Source organism: Apiospora aurea, assembly GCF_038362705.1.
Source record: "Apiospora aurea strain CBS 24483 chromosome Unknown utg000001l_segment0_segment0, whole genome shotgun sequence".
In the NCBI taxonomy this organism is placed as follows: domain Eukaryota; kingdom Fungi; phylum Ascomycota; class Sordariomycetes; order Amphisphaeriales; family Apiosporaceae; genus Apiospora; species Apiospora aurea.
Genome location: NW_027117388.1, coordinates 4,146,799 through 4,162,968, shown reverse-complemented (window position 1 = coordinate 4,162,968; position 16,170 = coordinate 4,146,799). Strand labels below are relative to the sequence as shown.

The 16,170-nt window shown below is 52.3% G+C and overlaps 6 protein-coding genes across 6 annotated transcripts; 3 read left to right on the top strand and 3 right to left on the bottom strand.

The window, feature by feature from the left end:
- Positions 1-543: 543 nt before the first annotated feature.
- Positions 544-1,385, bottom strand: PG986_001296 (uncharacterized protein; the record flags this gene model as incomplete). Its single annotated transcript, XM_066837518.1, has 2 exons — positions 544-1,246; positions 1,321-1,385. 2 exons carry the CDS (start codon positions 1,383-1,385, stop codon positions 544-546), a joined length of 768 nt encoding a protein of 255 aa, XP_066706411.1.
- A 591-nt stretch (positions 1,386-1,976) lies between these two features.
- Positions 1,977-3,029, top strand: PG986_001295 (potassium channel regulatory factor; the record flags this gene model as incomplete). The annotated part of the gene is made up of 1 exon (XM_066837517.1): positions 1,977-3,029. The coding sequence occupies one exon, from the start codon at positions 1,977-1,979 to the stop codon at positions 3,027-3,029; it is 1,053 nt and encodes a 350-aa protein (XP_066706410.1).
- A 279-nt stretch (positions 3,030-3,308) lies between these two features.
- On the bottom strand, positions 3,309-3,887 carry PG986_001294 (uncharacterized protein; the record flags this gene model as incomplete). Its single annotated transcript, XM_066837516.1, has 4 exons — positions 3,309-3,362; positions 3,451-3,566; positions 3,679-3,714; positions 3,782-3,887. Coding segments are annotated over 4 exons (312 nt in total), but the record flags the coding sequence as incomplete, so codon positions are not given.
- Positions 3,888-4,640: 753 nt separating this feature from the next.
- Positions 4,641-5,500, top strand: PG986_001293 (uncharacterized protein; the record flags this gene model as incomplete). Its single annotated transcript, XM_066837515.1, has 2 exons — positions 4,641-4,669; positions 4,723-5,500. The coding sequence occupies 2 exons, from the start codon at positions 4,641-4,643 to the stop codon at positions 5,498-5,500; spliced, it is 807 nt and encodes a 268-aa protein (XP_066706408.1).
- A 575-nt stretch (positions 5,501-6,075) lies between these two features.
- On the top strand, positions 6,076-9,761 carry PG986_001292 (uncharacterized protein; the record flags this gene model as incomplete). Its single annotated transcript, XM_066837514.1, has 9 exons — positions 6,076-6,670; positions 6,743-7,388; positions 7,447-7,564; positions 7,624-7,661; positions 7,718-7,859; positions 8,006-8,593; positions 8,997-9,080; positions 9,181-9,352; positions 9,490-9,761. 9 exons carry the CDS (start codon positions 6,076-6,078, stop codon positions 9,759-9,761), a joined length of 2,655 nt encoding a protein of 884 aa, XP_066706407.1.
- A 470-nt stretch (positions 9,762-10,231) lies between these two features.
- Positions 10,232-11,877, bottom strand: PG986_001291 (COP9 signalosome complex subunit 1; the record flags this gene model as incomplete). Its single annotated transcript, XM_066837513.1, has 5 exons — positions 10,232-10,471; positions 10,528-11,292; positions 11,352-11,632; positions 11,697-11,741; positions 11,808-11,877. 5 exons carry the CDS (start codon positions 11,875-11,877, stop codon positions 10,232-10,234), a joined length of 1,401 nt encoding a protein of 466 aa, XP_066706406.1.
- Between the last annotated feature and the right edge of the window lie 4,293 nt (positions 11,878-16,170).

Below are 16,170 nucleotides of genomic sequence, written 5' to 3'. Positions count from 1 at the left end.
AATGGCCTGAGGCTGTCGTCGACGATCCCACCACCGAAAATTGGATAAGCCCCCCATTCCATTCGGACCTCGGGCCACCATTCCGCCAACGCTTTTATAATCTATCATAAGCTCATCACTACCATGAACCTGATTCAAGGGGTTTCGGTCTTGTGGTTTAGTGGTATAATTCTCGCTTAGGGTTCACCCTGATGCTTCATGCGAGAGGTCCCGGGTTCGATCCCCGGCAAGACCCCTACAAATTTCTCTTTTTAACTTTTTGGCAGTTCTGATGATGCCGTGAAAGGAATAAGAGACCCTTTTTGCATCAGAACTCTGGTTGCTCCAAGAACTGATGTTGCGAACCCAGCTACATCAGTCTTCATTCACAAGTGGTTTGCATAAAGTCGAACTGCAGACGGCTCATGAGGCTGTGGATTTTCTCAAACAGCCATTCTTTGACTCAGCGCATCACGGCCTGTAACTATTGTATCCGGATTTTGACTCAATGCTCGTATGAAGGAGCCTCTCCCGAGAAAGACATATGTATCGATGCTTTTCCTCTTAGAAACGCCCTCTGCTTCTACCTCGTCCGGCTGGAGGCGCATCTGGCAGCCTCTCTCCTCTCCTCCACTCGCCCATAGGCACGCCACCACGTCCGAATTCATCAGGGCCTCCTGGACCGCCTCCTCTTCCGCGGCTTCTCCCCGGACGCCCGCCGCCTCCAAACCCGTTCTCCCTATCTCTGTGGCCCCCTGGGCCGCCTCCGACCCCAGAGAACCGATCACGTACTCTGCCCGCCTCCCCGGCCCCGGCACCACGTCCCATCCTCGCGCTGCTGGCTGGCGCCACGCTCCCATCGCCAAGCGGCGGCAGGATGGCCACCGAAATGTAGTCCCCGACGACAAAACGCGCATCCGCAAGCGTCTTGTCTGCGTCCGAGGTCGAATCGATCTGTTTGGCGCATTCGGCATCATCTGGGTCTAGGCCCGGCCCGCCATCCCCAATGACGAGACTGCCGAGGTCCTTGACCATGAACCGCGCGCCCCCGCCGCTGGATGGCTGGTAGGCAGAAGGGCCGCCGCCATTGCCGCTGCGCGTGTCGGGGATGATCAAACGGAAGGCCAGACGGGTGCCGATGGCGGGTTCCGGTAGTAATAACGAAGGAGCCGAGGCCAGGTGATGCGCTAGCTCGAGGAGTGTGCAGTCATTCCAGGTATGGACAGTGAGGTGTGGCGGAAGGTGGTGCGCAGAGAATTCGTCGGGTCTGCGTTTGGAGGAGACATGTTGAGTTGGCATTGCTTTCCTGAATACCTAGACTCGCAATGAGAATATGCTTACCTGTGAAATGCGCCGGTGCGATAGAACAGCTGCAACGCGAATGGAGGCTTGTCGCGATGGTCCATCTTGATTTCTGTATACAAGTCGCCGGGGGGGCTGCTTCCTCTGCTGCCAAAGGGAAAAAGAACGAATCGCTTCGCTTCAAGTCATCATGGACGTAAAAGCAAGTATTCCCAAGCGCGCCCCAGGGGTCCGCGGTACTACCAGACGTATGAGGTTGGGAAATGGAAGGAAGAACAGCGCGAGGGACAGGTGGAATTCGGGATCGAGAGCTGATGCTTGGGATCAATTGGAGCTACTAATTGCTGCTGGAGCTGTGTTGGAGCTGCGCTGGAGCCGGTCGGTTGGGAGCTGTCACTGTCCCACTCTCCCTGGAAACCTTAATCGATTAGCGCAGAGGCTCTGGCCGAATGGCAGTAAAGAGGCCTAAATCACACCCAATTGACTGTCCTATCTCCGGTAAACGCCTTAGCAACCACACACCACCCCACGCAAATGTTCTAGAAGGTCGGGCTCAACTTGATCTTGGTCAACTTCTGGACCAACAAATCAACAAATCAACCAAGTAATACGACCACTACAATACTTACTCCGAGAGCCCGATTCACAACTACACTTGGCTGATACAGCAAATTGTACACACCCGGTTGCCCAGCATGGATTTCGCCTCTCTCATGTCCAAGGAAATCGCGAAGGCCAAGGCCCCAGCCGCCGAGGAGAAATCCAAGAAATACATAAGGCGGTCCGAAGCCGAAGCCCAACGCGAGGCCGCCTACCTCGCCGAACAGAAAGCCCTGGAAGAGAAGCGCGCCCTCAAAGCCGCCGAGAAGCGCAAACGCGAGGAGGACGCCGCCGAAGAAGCCCTCGTCCAGGCGGAGAAGCGACGCAAGCTCGAGGAGGAGACGAGGCGGCGGCGCGAGGAGGCCACCGCCGAGGAGGAGCGCCAGCGCAGGAAACGCCTGGGGCTCCCCGAGCTGCGGAAAGAGGACAGCACCGATTCGACGGACGCGCCCGAGGACGGCACGGAGGACATTCCCGACGAGGAGCTGGTGACCAAGCTGCGGGAGCTGGGCGAGCCGGCCACGCTGTTCGCCGAGACGCATCGGGGCCGGCTGCGGCGGTACCGCAAGCTGACGACCGTCATAACCCGGGGCCCGATCCCGACAACTCTACAACTGGTGGACGAGAAGGACATGCGCATCACGGACGGCAACATCCCGACCGACAAAGAGGCCCGCCAATACCTGTTCCGGCAGCTAGCGTCATACTTCACCATGGTGCTGCGCGAGTGGGAGGCCGCGCTGGCGCGCGAGGAGCGGCGCGACACGTTCGAGAGCAAGGCGGCCATCAGCGCCATGACGCAAAGCCGCGACAACATGGTGCCGCTGTTCCGGCGCTTCGAGAAGAACGAGCTCGAGGACGACGTGCTCAAACCCGTCATCGAGATCGTCCAGGCCGCCCAGGAGCGCCGCTACGTCGACGCCAACGACGGCTACCTGCGCCTCAGCATCGGCAAGGCGGCCTGGCCCATCGGTGTCACCATGGTGGGTATTCACGAGCGTAGTGCCCGAGAGAAGCTACACAACGGCGAGAGGGGTCATGTTATGGGCGACGAAGTTACGCGAAAGTTTCTACAGAGTATCAAGCGGTGTTTGACCTTTGCACAGGTCAGGTGGCCGCCAGAGGATGTGCGACAGTTGATGGGTTAGAACATCAGGGACAGCCCCTTATCTATCATAATTGTACCATACGCTGGCCTTGGAAAACACTCCAAACCTGGTGGATTTGGCTCGGTTCGTGTCTCGAAACGGCCCAAAATTGACGGTCGAAAGGTTCTCGGGTGAACCCTCTTCGCATATCAGAATGTTTGCAGGTCTGCTTGTTCAATGCCAGCCGGCTTCTGCCCCTTGGTGTGAGCCCCTAATATGTACAGTGTCTTGCCCTGTAGACTGAGCTTCCCAGTATTCGTAGTCCCGGCTCCTCCGACTCTAGTACTCAGAGATCACATCACCCCTCCGCTTCGCTCGGAGATCCCATCGGCCCTGTGAGATTATGTCGTTGGTCAGATATGCGTGGGTGGACTTCTTTCCGCCTGAATTGAAGCAGCCGGATTGGTTCGAAAAGACTTACGTCGGTCTGGTATGCCATGACACCAAAGATGGCGGGCACGACCATGGCGTAAATGATGGTCAGGCGGGCGGTACGGGGGTTAAAGCGGAAGTACTTGTGACGGTTCGTGGTCATGGCTGGAGCCGCAAGTTAGCACTCTCCCGCATCCTGCCAAGATGGCGCCCATTTTCTGGATCCGTCCGGGTCGTCGTAACCGTCAATTGGTTCGGGGGAAGGGTGAGAACGTACTCCCCAGCTTTTGGATGGCCGGGTCCATCGACATCTCTGTGAGGGCGCATTGTTAGCTTGTCTGTTCGGACGTCAATGAGGGATCATGGGTATTAGGTCGTACTGTAGTGCTTGAGGCCAGCCATCTTGACGAACTTGGATTGATCGTCTTGCACTGGGTGTGGTGTTATGCGGTTTCGTGAACTGTGACGACTTCGTTCAATGCGAGGTTTCGCAGCGCTGCTCGGGTTGAAGCTTGGTGGTTCGCAGGGCGCTCGGATCAACGCTCAGCCTCGGGTGGGCTTGAGCCACAGCCAGTTGCCAGTGGCGCAGTTTCTCAGCCAGCCAGCTCACATAGGTACCGCTACAGAATACAAGTTACTTACTTCATGCATACGTCTGTAAGACGGGGCAATCTCAATCGAATCCCATTGATCCCATTGATCCCATCTGCGCAGAGCTGCGATTTCCCCACCCGATCTGATCATAGATGGAACATGCGACGACGTGAATAACTAATCGGATCTGATGCACGCCCCAGGATGCGTCACGGATACCCTCGGCGAGCAGGCAAGCAGGCGACTAAGAGTTTCCTAACTCCGTCGCCCCTACTTTGAATTCGCAGTGATCGGCGTGTACATCTACATCATGGACAAAAACAAAGCAAACAGGTGCGGCCGGAGCTTCAGCTTGCCTAGCTAGCTGCAGATATCTGCCGAGGCTTGTTTTGTAAGTTAGTAGTTTCAGTGGGTCACTCCTGCGAATCTTCGTACGATCTGCTGAGTTCTTCCCTTGATTGCTCACTTATTACACCTTGGGTATTATAGAAGCGCCTACGGCTTTTCCAGCATCATCTGGCCTCCGAGTCTCTGTAGCATCACTTCTCTTCTTCCTCTTTGCAAACCACAGCATCTGTAGGGCTTTCTTGTCAAGTTGGAATCACATTGTCTAGTCTGCAGCTTATACGAGACAACATCAACATCATGGCACAGCCCAAGATCAAGCTTTACTGGTAATTGTCCACTCTGCCACTCAGGGTTGGGAAACAGAACTGACACTTGGCAGGCTCGAGAAGTCCAGAGCCCAGAGCATTCTCTGGCTGCTGGAAGAGCTCAAGCTGGACTACGACCTCGAGCTTTTCCATCGCAACAAGGAGACCATGCTTGCGCCTCCCGAGCTGAAGCAGATTCACGCCTTGGGCAAGTCGCCCGTCATCACCATCACGCCGTCGGATGCCGCCACCACTGGCGCCAAGCCCGTCGTGATCGCAGAGACGGGCTTCATCACGCAATACCTCTGCGAGCACTTTGCCCAGCCGGGCAGCAAGGCCAGCGCGCTCATGCCGCCACGCTACCGCGAGGGCCAGGAGGGCAAGGCCGGCGGCGAGACGGAGCAGTGGATGCGCTGGCAGTACTTCCTGCACTACACCGAAGGCAGCCTGATGCCCGTGCTGATCATGGCCATGGTGCTGGGCAACCTCAAGGGCCCAAAGGTGCCCTTCCTCGTGCGGCCCCTGACCACCATGATCGCGAACCAGATCTTCTCCGCATTCATCTTCCCCAATGCCAAGACCCACCTCGGCTTCCTCGAGCAGCAGATCACGACCTCCGGGGGTGACTACATGTGCGGTACCGAGCTCAGCGCTGCGGACATTGTGCTCGCATTTGGTCTCGTTACGGCCAAGGGCCAGTTCGGCACGTTTGGCAGATGGGAGCAGTCGCCGGAGAAGCAGTACCCCAAGCTATGGGCTTGGATGGACCGGATGGAGAAGGAACCCGGCTACCAGAAGTCGGTGGCGAAGATCAAGGAAATCGATAGCAGCTACGGAATCAAATTCCCCTAGAAGTGGGAAAACCCCGGGGTTCCGCCGGCACGCGATCGTCGTCTACACGAGACGAGCCATGGGGTCGTATACGTCATGAAATAACCTGAGCGATGGAATCGTAAGAGAAGTTGTAATAACTACGCTGCAAATTACGCACCTTTCTCATACCAAGGTTATATCACGATTCAGTAAATACTCCCATGAGTGAGTGCTGTTTGCTCTTCATCGTAGCCGGCGTCGTAAGTGTGGTGCGAATTTTCGTCGTGCTCATGTACAAGGGTATATGCAGGGAATCATTAGCTCCTTCTTGTTTGGGATGTGACATGCAAGAATACCGAGCGATACCGTACGTCAGCCTGTTGCATATTTGTCGGGGTTCGTCACGTATTAAGGAAATACAGTTGTCACTTCGATTCAGTCTGTGTTGACACATTTTGAAGTCACACAAGGGGAGACACTGTTATAGGCACGGCGGGTTTTGCGTCTGATCTATTATTTTCAAATTCCCGGTTTGGTAATTCATGTTCTGGTCAATTAACCAAAGGCCGATGCGCCTGAAACGGTTCGAACGAGACCAAAAGAGCGACGAAGTCATGGCAACCAAGAATGAAGAGAGTCTGTCTATGTCGCCGCCGCCATACGAGGCAGAGGCTTATGCACATCATCGCCAGCCGCGCTTCAGACGCAGATTGCACAAAGCCTGCTCGGTCCCGGTACTGCTTGCTCTGACTCTCACTTTCAGTATCACATATCTCTATGTATTGCTTGAGAGGGGTACGCTTCTCGATCGCACACCCGCCAAGGGGTCGTCCTCATCGTCAACAACCATCAAGTTCGAGGCAGCCTTGAAGGCATGTGCTGCCCGTTATGTTCGGCCACCCGAGCCCATGCCGGAGGCCAGGGAAACGAACTCGAGATGGAACGCGGTCCGAGGGCAAGGCGAGACGGTCGTCCTGCGCAATGCGACCCTCTTCGACGGTGAATCTTTCGTCTCGGGTCCTGTCGATATCAGATTCTCCAAGGGTCTCATCACCTCGGTCACGCCGGCATCCAATGCGGAGTCTAGGATAATGGGGGTCAAAGAGTTCGACCTTCAGGGCAGATATGTGACACCCGGTTTGGTGGACATGCACTCGCATCACACGACCGGGTCGTGGCCGGGGACGTCAATCAGCGAAGATAATAACGGTACGTCTTACTGTCAAATCAACTACAGATTAAGAATGAACTCGCAGAGAGTCGAAAACTAAATCAAACCAGAAATCAACCCCATGTTCGGGACCCTTACGCCATTTCTGAGAATCATCGACTCCATGAAGGCATACGACAAATCCACCGAGATCATCGCTTCGGGAGGTATCACTACCAGCCTGATCCTTCCCGGCTCGGCCAACACCATGGGCGGAGAGGGGACCGTGATCAAGAACGTGCTCAAGTCGGGCGACTCGGGCGAGTACGTGGTCGAGGAGATGCTGCTGGAGCGTGGCCTCCCGACGGAGGAGCGGCACCGGTACATGAAGTTCGCCTGCGGTGAGAACCCCAAGCACTCGTACGGCCACGAGCGCTTCGGGCTGGCCTACATCCTGCGCCGCCACTTGAGCCGCGCCAAGCAGCTGATGGACAAGCAGGATGCGTGGTGTGAGTCGGCGGCTCAGCTTCGGAAGGGGGCCGCGGCGGCAGAGCAGACCCGGTTCATGGAGCAGGCGGGGGATTACCCTGAGGAGCTCGAGCTCGAGTCCACCATCGGTCTCATGCGCGGCCGCGTCGCGATGCACAACCACTGCTATGAGCCCGAGGACATGGAGACCATGCTCCGGGTCACGCGGGAGTTCGGCGTACGGGTTCGCGCGTTCCACCACGCCATCGAGGCGTGGCAAGTCCCCGAGATGTTGAAGGAGGACGGAGAGTGAGTTTCAAGCTGGAAGCTCGGATGGGATCCGTACTGACGGGTCGATCGATACCAGTAACATCACGGTTGCAACGTTTGCGGAGATCTCGTTATACAAGCAGGAGGCGTACTATCCGAACCTGTACGCTGGGGCGATACTCGATAGGCACGGAGTTCCTGTTGCGTATAAGTCGGTATGCCGCATTTCCGGCTGCTTCCGTGATTACAGCCTATGTCAGCTAACCTCGAGCAGGACCATTTCTTCGAGAGTACAAACGCGAAATATGTCTTGTATGTTCGCAACTGCACCTCTGCATATCTGGGTTCTTACGCTTACAGCCACGCAGGTCGCAAGCAGCCATCGGCCACGCGTTTCACCTCCCAGCCGAGAAAGCCCTACAGGCCGTGACTTCAATTCCGGCAAAGGCTATCGATGTAGCGCACCGGGTTGGTTACTTGCGCAAAGGGTACGATGCTGACATAGTGGTTGTAAGTTCAATAATTGACATCCATCATGCAAGCAAAGAGCCGGTCCCAGGCAGAGCCACTAGTAAGCTTCCAGATCTAGTATCAGGGAGACATTCGGCTCAAGCATACATGAACACGAGTGATAGCAATCCTGACATTGGTCACAGTGGGACTCCCATCCATTATCCATCGGCGCCACTCCGCAGCAGGTCTTCGCCGATGGTGTTGCCACACTCAAGTCCGAGGACGTTGAGAAGGCTACTGGGTCGTCTATGGAGGCGTATGTAGCCCCGTTGGCCCCTGTAGTCGTTCCGAAGATGCGCACGAGGAAGTCGGAGACGGAAGCCAAGGACTTCTGTACTTCGGCAAACAAAGAAAGCCAGAGCTTCGTCATCCAAGGCATCAAGAAGTCTTTCCTGGACAACTATCCCCAGCTATTCAGTGGCGTTTCACCATCTCGGAAGTCTGATAACCTTAGTTTGGTCATCGACAATGGCCAGCTCTCATGTCTTGGCACCCACGACGACTGCAGAACAGCCGTGGCCTCAGTCGCCACTGCTAACGACCATCCCATGCATGTGCAGCTGCAGAACGGCTATCTGCTTCCTGGCCTAACGGCGCTGACTGACTTGATCGGCCTCAAGGAGATCGCCACGCAAGCGTCGACTGGAAACGGGGCAGCATCAGTCAAGGAGGTGCGAGATCCGGCCTCCATCGACCACGCCAAGTATGGCGCCTACCTCGACGGTAAGGGGGTTCGCCCGTGCGCGCATCGGAGGCGTCACGCGCGTGGTTACGCCACCCGAGCTGGGCTCGGACGGCATGCTGCAAGGGGTGTCGGTTGGCCTTAAGACCAGTGGCAAACATACCATTCTCGACGGTGGGATCTTCCGGGACGACGTGGGATTGCATGTAGTCATCGGGGACAAGAACAAGGCCAAAGGGAGCGTCAGCCAGGCTATACAGACGCTCCGGGGGTCTTGCTGGAGAACAAGGGGAAAGCTAACGAAAGCGTGTACGGGATGGTGGCGGACGGGCAGATGCCGCTCCTGGTGTCAGTGGTAAACTTGGTACGTCCTCCCCCGAGGGTTTCCAACCTAGAGCAAACGAACATCAGGAAGGCTTTTTGTCTCTAATGATTGCCTTCACATAATGTAGGCGGCTACTCAACAAATCATCGCCATCAAGAGGGATTTTCCGGGAGTCAACATGGTTCTCAACGGCGGACACGCAGCGCCTTTGGTAAGCACATGCAGGATTGTTGCCCCCTAACCTCCCATGGCGACAAATAGCCCCTTTAAAAGTGAGAACCCGACTAACCATGCCATTGTGTCTTGTGCAGGCCGCCAACGAACTGGCCGACGCCGGGATCCCCGTCATCCTCTCGGCCACACGACCAGGCTTCGCGACTTGGGAGGGCAAGGACTACCTCGTAGGGCCGCCCTTGACACGCAGCCCCGCCAGCGTATTGAGCGAGGCAGGCGTCCTCTACGCCGTTGCCGTGAAAGAAGATAGTAAGTATCTTGGGTTTTACCAACTGTTCTCTGATTTCGTTCCCATTTCATACACTATTGACTCCTAAACAAAACCACCCCCAACACCGTAACGATTTTAGCGGGGAGAAAACCTCGCTGACTCGAGCAAAAAACAGTACCCCAAGGCGACTCCCGAATCCAGAGCCTGGCGCTCGAGGCGGCCTGGGCGGCCAAGTACGCCGGTCTCAGCGAGCACGAGGCCGTCCGGCTGGTCTCGGGGAACGCCGAGGCGATTCTGGGGCTGAAACCGAGCATGGACGTGGTGCTGTGGGAGAACAACCCGCTGCAGTTTGGCGCCTCGGTAGTCTTGTCCTTCGAGGAAAACAAAGAAGGCAAGCTGGTGGTGGCGACGTGCTGGCCCGATGATGCTGCGGATGACTCCATCTGATGCGGCTCGTATACGAGCTTGGGTGGGCATTCCGCGACGTGCCGCCGAACTTGAAGACTCGCCACAATATCTGGAGATATTGGTCGCAGAGCAAGTCAGACTGAGTTGGCCATTCACAAAAAGCTATATTTGGTCTCAGGACCCGTCGACCACTTAATATCACCAATACTCATTTGGAGAAAGTTGCAATCAGTGTATTCTGTTAGACGAGAATTCGTCAAGTTCGTGTCTCAAGTGCCACATGGCATGGCAAAACTTCATATTACTAGATGTATTCATGCTCCATGTCGTGAAGCCCGACACGCGGGCCGGACCAATGGAGTTCAAGTGCCGAGTGCCAACTGGCCAAAGTCTTCGCGAATCGATTCTTGCAAAGCCATGTTTACCCACGCCCCTGAACGCCCGTACTGCCTCGCTTAACAGCCAATTATTAAACCCAATGGTGAGCCTCTGCATCGGCCCAGGACTCTCTACCCGGCGGAACTTTCGCCCTGGCTCAACTGCCGCCGTGTATCATCAAACCAGGTCTCACCACTGATACTGGACATGGCATTGCCAACACCCTTTCGCGTTCCCTTCACCTCAAGGTCGGCAGCTGCGATGTTCATACGGCGGATTCGCTCAAGGGCCTCTTTCTCATAATTCTTGGCCATCTCAAGCCCCTTCGCTTGCATCTCAGCTCGGTCGTCAGTTGAGACAGCAACCAATAGCTAAGAAATCAGTCAGCATGTAACCTCAGAACCAATGGAGGCGTGAATCCGATTACCTTGTCAATAGTATTGATACGGGCCCTGAGCACACCGCTTCGAATCATGGTAATGAGCTCCGATTCCAGAGACTCGCCAGGCTTGGCAAATGATTTGTTCATGCTCTCCAGAGTGACACAAGAGAAAGGAATGAAGTATTGCACAATGCACTTGTTGCGAATGGCCGAAAAGATCGCAGGCACATGCGGCTGGAGGTGAATGTCCAGTAGATAGTCGGCGCGGTAGCTCTCGAGTATGTCGAGACATGCCGAGTACCGGCCGTTGACGAACATGGAGACTGCCTTGCGAATATGGGGCTCCAGCTCCAAGTAGTTCCTAAAACTGGAATTGTCAAGAACCCGGGACTGCAACTCCGAGCGGTCCATCGAGGCAAGGGCCAGCAAGCCACCGTATGTGGCCACATCGTTCGCACTTGCGATGTCGTTGCAACCCTGGCAGATAGAGGGATCGCCGACCTCGAGGAAATTCTTGGCTGCCTCATAGAATTTGTCGGAGTGCAAGTTTGCGATGCCTGTCACCAGCTTCTGGAACGGCTGGTGTGCCTTTTGCTCTTCGTCGCTCATGCCACCAGTCAGCATCTTGCCGACGTTTGCTAGCACACTCGGCCAGTCGCGTCTCTGGATGACTATGCCGATAAGGTGCTTAGCAACACCCACAATATGAGCCTGCGTGCTGGCTTCAGGACGCATGCGGAGGTAGGCGTCTGATGCAGCCCCCAAGTCGCCAACTTGCTCCAGATGCTCTCCCAAGTCGCGCAGACCAATCTGTTCATGATGTCAGACACACGCACTGAACGTTCCAATCCATAAGACCAGCTTCTTACCCGGATGCTCTCCTTCACCAGATTGTTCTTGTACTGTTTAAGCTCCGCCTCCAACCGAGCCGTCTCCATCCTATTCGCCTTTTCCGTGTTGTCAATCCAGGCTGTATCCAATTGGGACTCGGGATCAGTGGGGGCCGCGATCCGAATGCATTCCCATGCGTCGCGGTATCTCTGGACATCCTTCCCTTTCTTGGCCTCGGATATGGCAGCTTTGAGGGCGTCGACACATAATGGCACGGAACTACGTCCAATCAGGAGCAGTCGATCGAAGCAAGTTCGTCCTAGGATGGGGCGTGTTAGCATATGGCGAGGTACTGGGCTGGCGCATAGTGATGGCCTATATACCTCGGTAGTTGGCGATGTAAAGGTCAAGGTCGAGCTTCGGCGTCTCTGTTACGCGGTGTCAGCTCGAGGGCGTCCAAGTGTTGCCGAGAAGAGCAGTGGAATAGAAATCACCCTTCACAATGACGCCACTCTGACTCTCCATAATGGTGAAGAAATGTAGGATAGGGTCAGCCGACGCCATCTTCACTAGACAGTCCCGCGACGGGGTCGCTGCCAAACGGCTATCATAAACCGGGGGTCGAGATAGATGTTGGGTTGGGAAATGGTTCGCCAGATGCGAACCGACTTGTTGGAAACCGTCGAGGCACTTTTGGAGGGGAGTCGCAAAGTAGGCAAGTTGGTATCGGTATTTGAGCTGCACCTCAAGGTGTCACAAGGTATGTTCAATGTTATGTTCGTATGTAGGAAGGAATTAATTCATTACCAGACTGCAAGGCAGACAAGCTGAAGTGGGGAGGAGAGACGTGGGAGCCTCGTGCCTTGGGATGGAGGGGTAGCTTCAGCCTCTTGATTGCCTAGCCCAAGGTACCTAAGTAGGCAGGTAACCAGGTAACCAGGTACTGCATATGTGGTATGTGTGGGGGATTAGTCAACCTCACAGCTTCTTCTCTCAGCCACACCTCCGAATACTTACATAGGCCTGGCCTAGTCCAGGCCTCTTCAGTCCTGTGCCTTATGCATTCAGCGCCCTACCTACCGGGCATGGTTCGAAGAGCACTTGCAATCCAGTCAGCCTCTCAACATCACCGCGTTTTCACCATTTTCAGAAATAGGATTTGGTGCTTATGGCGTTGCCAATAGAGCGCGAGGCTTTATCCAGGGGGCTGGGCTGCCCACTTGACGCATACATGTGCACTTCTCCCCTAAGCAAGTTAGATTTCCGAGCTTAAACGCACAGGACCCCCTCAAACCTGACGATGTCATTGATACCACTGATGCCAACCAAATCGCAGAATGAGCTCGCGAGTCGCCTGCGACATGCATGATTCTAGCCCGAGTCTCAAATCAGATGTTGAAGGCGCTTCGAATCGAACCGGGCGGGCACGAAAAAGAAAAGCTGTTCCGGCTCTGGCAGGCTTGGCGCTCGGCCGATGAGCTCCAGGGTTTCCGGCTGTGGCCAGGGCCGTTGGTCCGCCTTCCGACGCTCATCAAACGCGGCGGCCGTTGCTGTTGTACGTATTGTCACAGGCGGACAGCGGCGTGCAACCCGACTGTGAGATGTCACGAGGACGCGCCGGGTTCCCACTATTCCAACCGGGTCACCGAAACCGAAAGATGAGACTACAATCCGGCTATCCGGCACACACCATCCTGGTCCATTGCCCACACCAAGAAGGTGCCAAGGCGCGTAGAAGCACGCAGATAAAGTCTTGGCTTGGTCTTTTCCCAACATTGGATGACGCGCTACAACACGGTGATACCCCGTTGCCCAAGACGCACGTCACTTGGGTGAAAGGATGTTCCTTGATAGGCTAGACAGGCCAGAGACTGCATACTCCTGGTACATGCAGCCTCATCGTTAACGCTTGCCCCGTTGAATAGGTGACAAAAGCAACACAGCAGCCAGTCAGCCAGTCTCCAGAGGCCTCACTAGCCTTTGGAGACGCCACTCGATGTCGGCCCATCGCGTATGTAGCACCGCCCCTGGGGAACTGCACTGGGCACGAGTATTGTCATGAGGTTTGGCTGTCTGGCTATGTTGTCAAGTTTTGATGGAACGATCTGCTTTTCCGGAGATTCTCGGAATTGTAGTAGGTTCGCTCTTACATGTTGGCGTTGACGAGTGTGTTACGACACAGGGCATTGATTGAGAAATCCGGCAGTCATCGCCCCTAACCGTCGCGGGATTTTGCGGTTCGCCCGTGAGTTCGATAGAGCGAGTTAGTTAACTGCCGCTAATAGGATGGTTGTCTGGCTGCTCGACACAGTGACAGGACAGTGCATTCTGGCAGGCGCACGGAAATAACCTACGGGCCCGCGCAAAGCGTAATGGAACAGAAAACAATGTCGGCATCTTATTAGCGAACGCCAGCGCTGGTATTGGCTGCGGGACCACCGAAAATAGAAGCCGCTCCCTGCCAGCCTAAGATGCGACAGTCGTAGACTCGTAGTGACGAAATTTAATAACGTGGTTTACCACTACGTGACGCATATCACTTAGCGACGCACCTTTTCCACTTTTCGACCTTTTTATATAAATTAATTTAACTATAACGCTTAAAATTAATTAAAATTACTCGCTATCCGATTTTTCGCTTAATTTTATATTTTTTTTATATATTCGCGTATTATAACTTATTTCGCCGTAAATATTATAGCGCTTTTTACCGGTTACCCTCCGTTTCGACGAACCCCTATTTTTACTTTTATTAAGCGTTAAACGCTTCCTTTTTACCTTTTCGTCCTATAATTATTAAAATTCTTTAATAATAAGGGTTTTTTTAAATTAAACTCGCGATTTTTTAGCTCTTCGGCGTTTAAAAAGTGCTAAATTAACCTCTTTTAATATAAATAAAGTGCTTAGTTATTTATTAAGGGTTAAACGACGTTTAAAGATTATAAATACTAGCCGTCCTTAAACGGGATAAGTTAAGTATAAGCGTTCGGAAACGTATATTTAACTTATTAATTACTTCGTTAAAATTATAAAGTATTAAACTAAATACACTAAATCTAAATTTAATATTAATTTCCGTAAAAATAATAAAATACACGGCTTTAAAAACGATAAAAAACTCGAGCTTAATAATATAATTTATAAAAGCCTTAATAAATAACTCGATTTCTTTCGAATAAACACGCTTTAAAGGCGAATAAAATATTATATCGAAAAATTAAAGTAAATACGATAAATAGGGAAGTATATTAATAATAATAATATTATTATCCTAATAATATACCTTAAGTTCGGCCGAAATATAGCTCTCGTAGCCGTCGAGAATTAAGAGGCGGTAACGACCTTTTATTTACGATTTAATATATTTATTAAAGTGTTTAATTTAATTTAAGCTTGTTTTATTATTAGTTTAACCATTAAAAATCGGCTTAATTACTTAATCGCTCGGTAAATCGGTTTCGCAAGATTAATTCGCGAAGTAATATTAATTTTAAACGATTAAAAACGGCGGAATATATTAACCCTACAAATTAATATATTTAATCGCCGTTATTTATTCCCGATTATTAAGTTAAACCGACTTCGCTTTTTTATACCGCTCGGCGCGTATTATAATAAATATTAACTCGATTATACTTATTATAAAACCGATTTCGTTAAAATTCTAAATATTTTCGTTAATAATCTCGTATTTCGCCTTTATATTCGCGATTAGCGTAAATTAAATAAAAATAACTTTAAAATCTTTGTAAAAAGCTTTCTAATAATCGTACCGATGATTTATTTTAGTTTTTAAATCCGGGTTATGATTAATAAAGCGTTTAACCTAGTATTTACCGACGCGGTTACCGTCGCGTAACGCGGTAAAAAAAATTAGCTATATTTTTTATACTAGCGAAATCGGGAAGTATTTCTCGAATATTTAAATTAATTATATATTTACGAAGTACCTCCTTTTTAATTAGATTTATTTTACGTCGTTTTAATCGGATTTCGCGTTTTAAAGTTCGGCTGTAAATTCGATAGCGTAAAATTAATTCGGGTATATTATAAACTTTTATTATTACTCTTTAATTTATTTAATTCGGTTCGTTTTATATCGCTTAAATTATTAAAACTATCCGATCTTTTTAAAATTAATTAAATATTATAGTTATAAAAATATTACGCGTTAAAGTTTAATTATATTAAAATTAAATTAAGGTACGTTGCCAAGTGATATGCGTCGCGTAGTGGTAAACCACGTTATCAAGTCAAAGCAAAGAATGTCGTACTTGATTATGTAGCTATTAGGCGTGCCTTGTCATACATGTACTTCGGACTCTCTCTTTTTTGAAAGTGTCTGCCTGATAACACGCCCATATGGAAATCACTCGCGACTCGTTTACCTCTTACAATACTATATTTCACAACAGGCTGGACCGGGGTCGACGATGAGGCTATGAAGGTAGGCGGCCTTTCTAACCCGACCAAGCACCGGACAGTGACGCACCACAAATTACCCCTGGGGATTTCAATTCCGGATGGGATGGGTGCCCCCTGGGCGGCTTACACAAGCGGAGAGGCGGTTGGCTCCCAGACACCAAACTTCCTGTTCTCTCCCCGCTATCTTATTTTTTTCGCAGGTCAAAACCCCTTCTGGTCCACCACCCACCGCACTACGTCCAGACATACCACACCACCATGTACAGTAGGGGGCGGGCGCGCGACAGTGCACATACGGTGCAGGCGTCGTCTCAGTGTCCGGCGCCGCGGAGATAATGGAATGTGGCTAGGACCAGCTTCAGGGGGGGAAACCGGTTCACGTTGGGTTGGTGCTCGGTGGCTGGCTCGATGGATACATGTATTCTACTACCA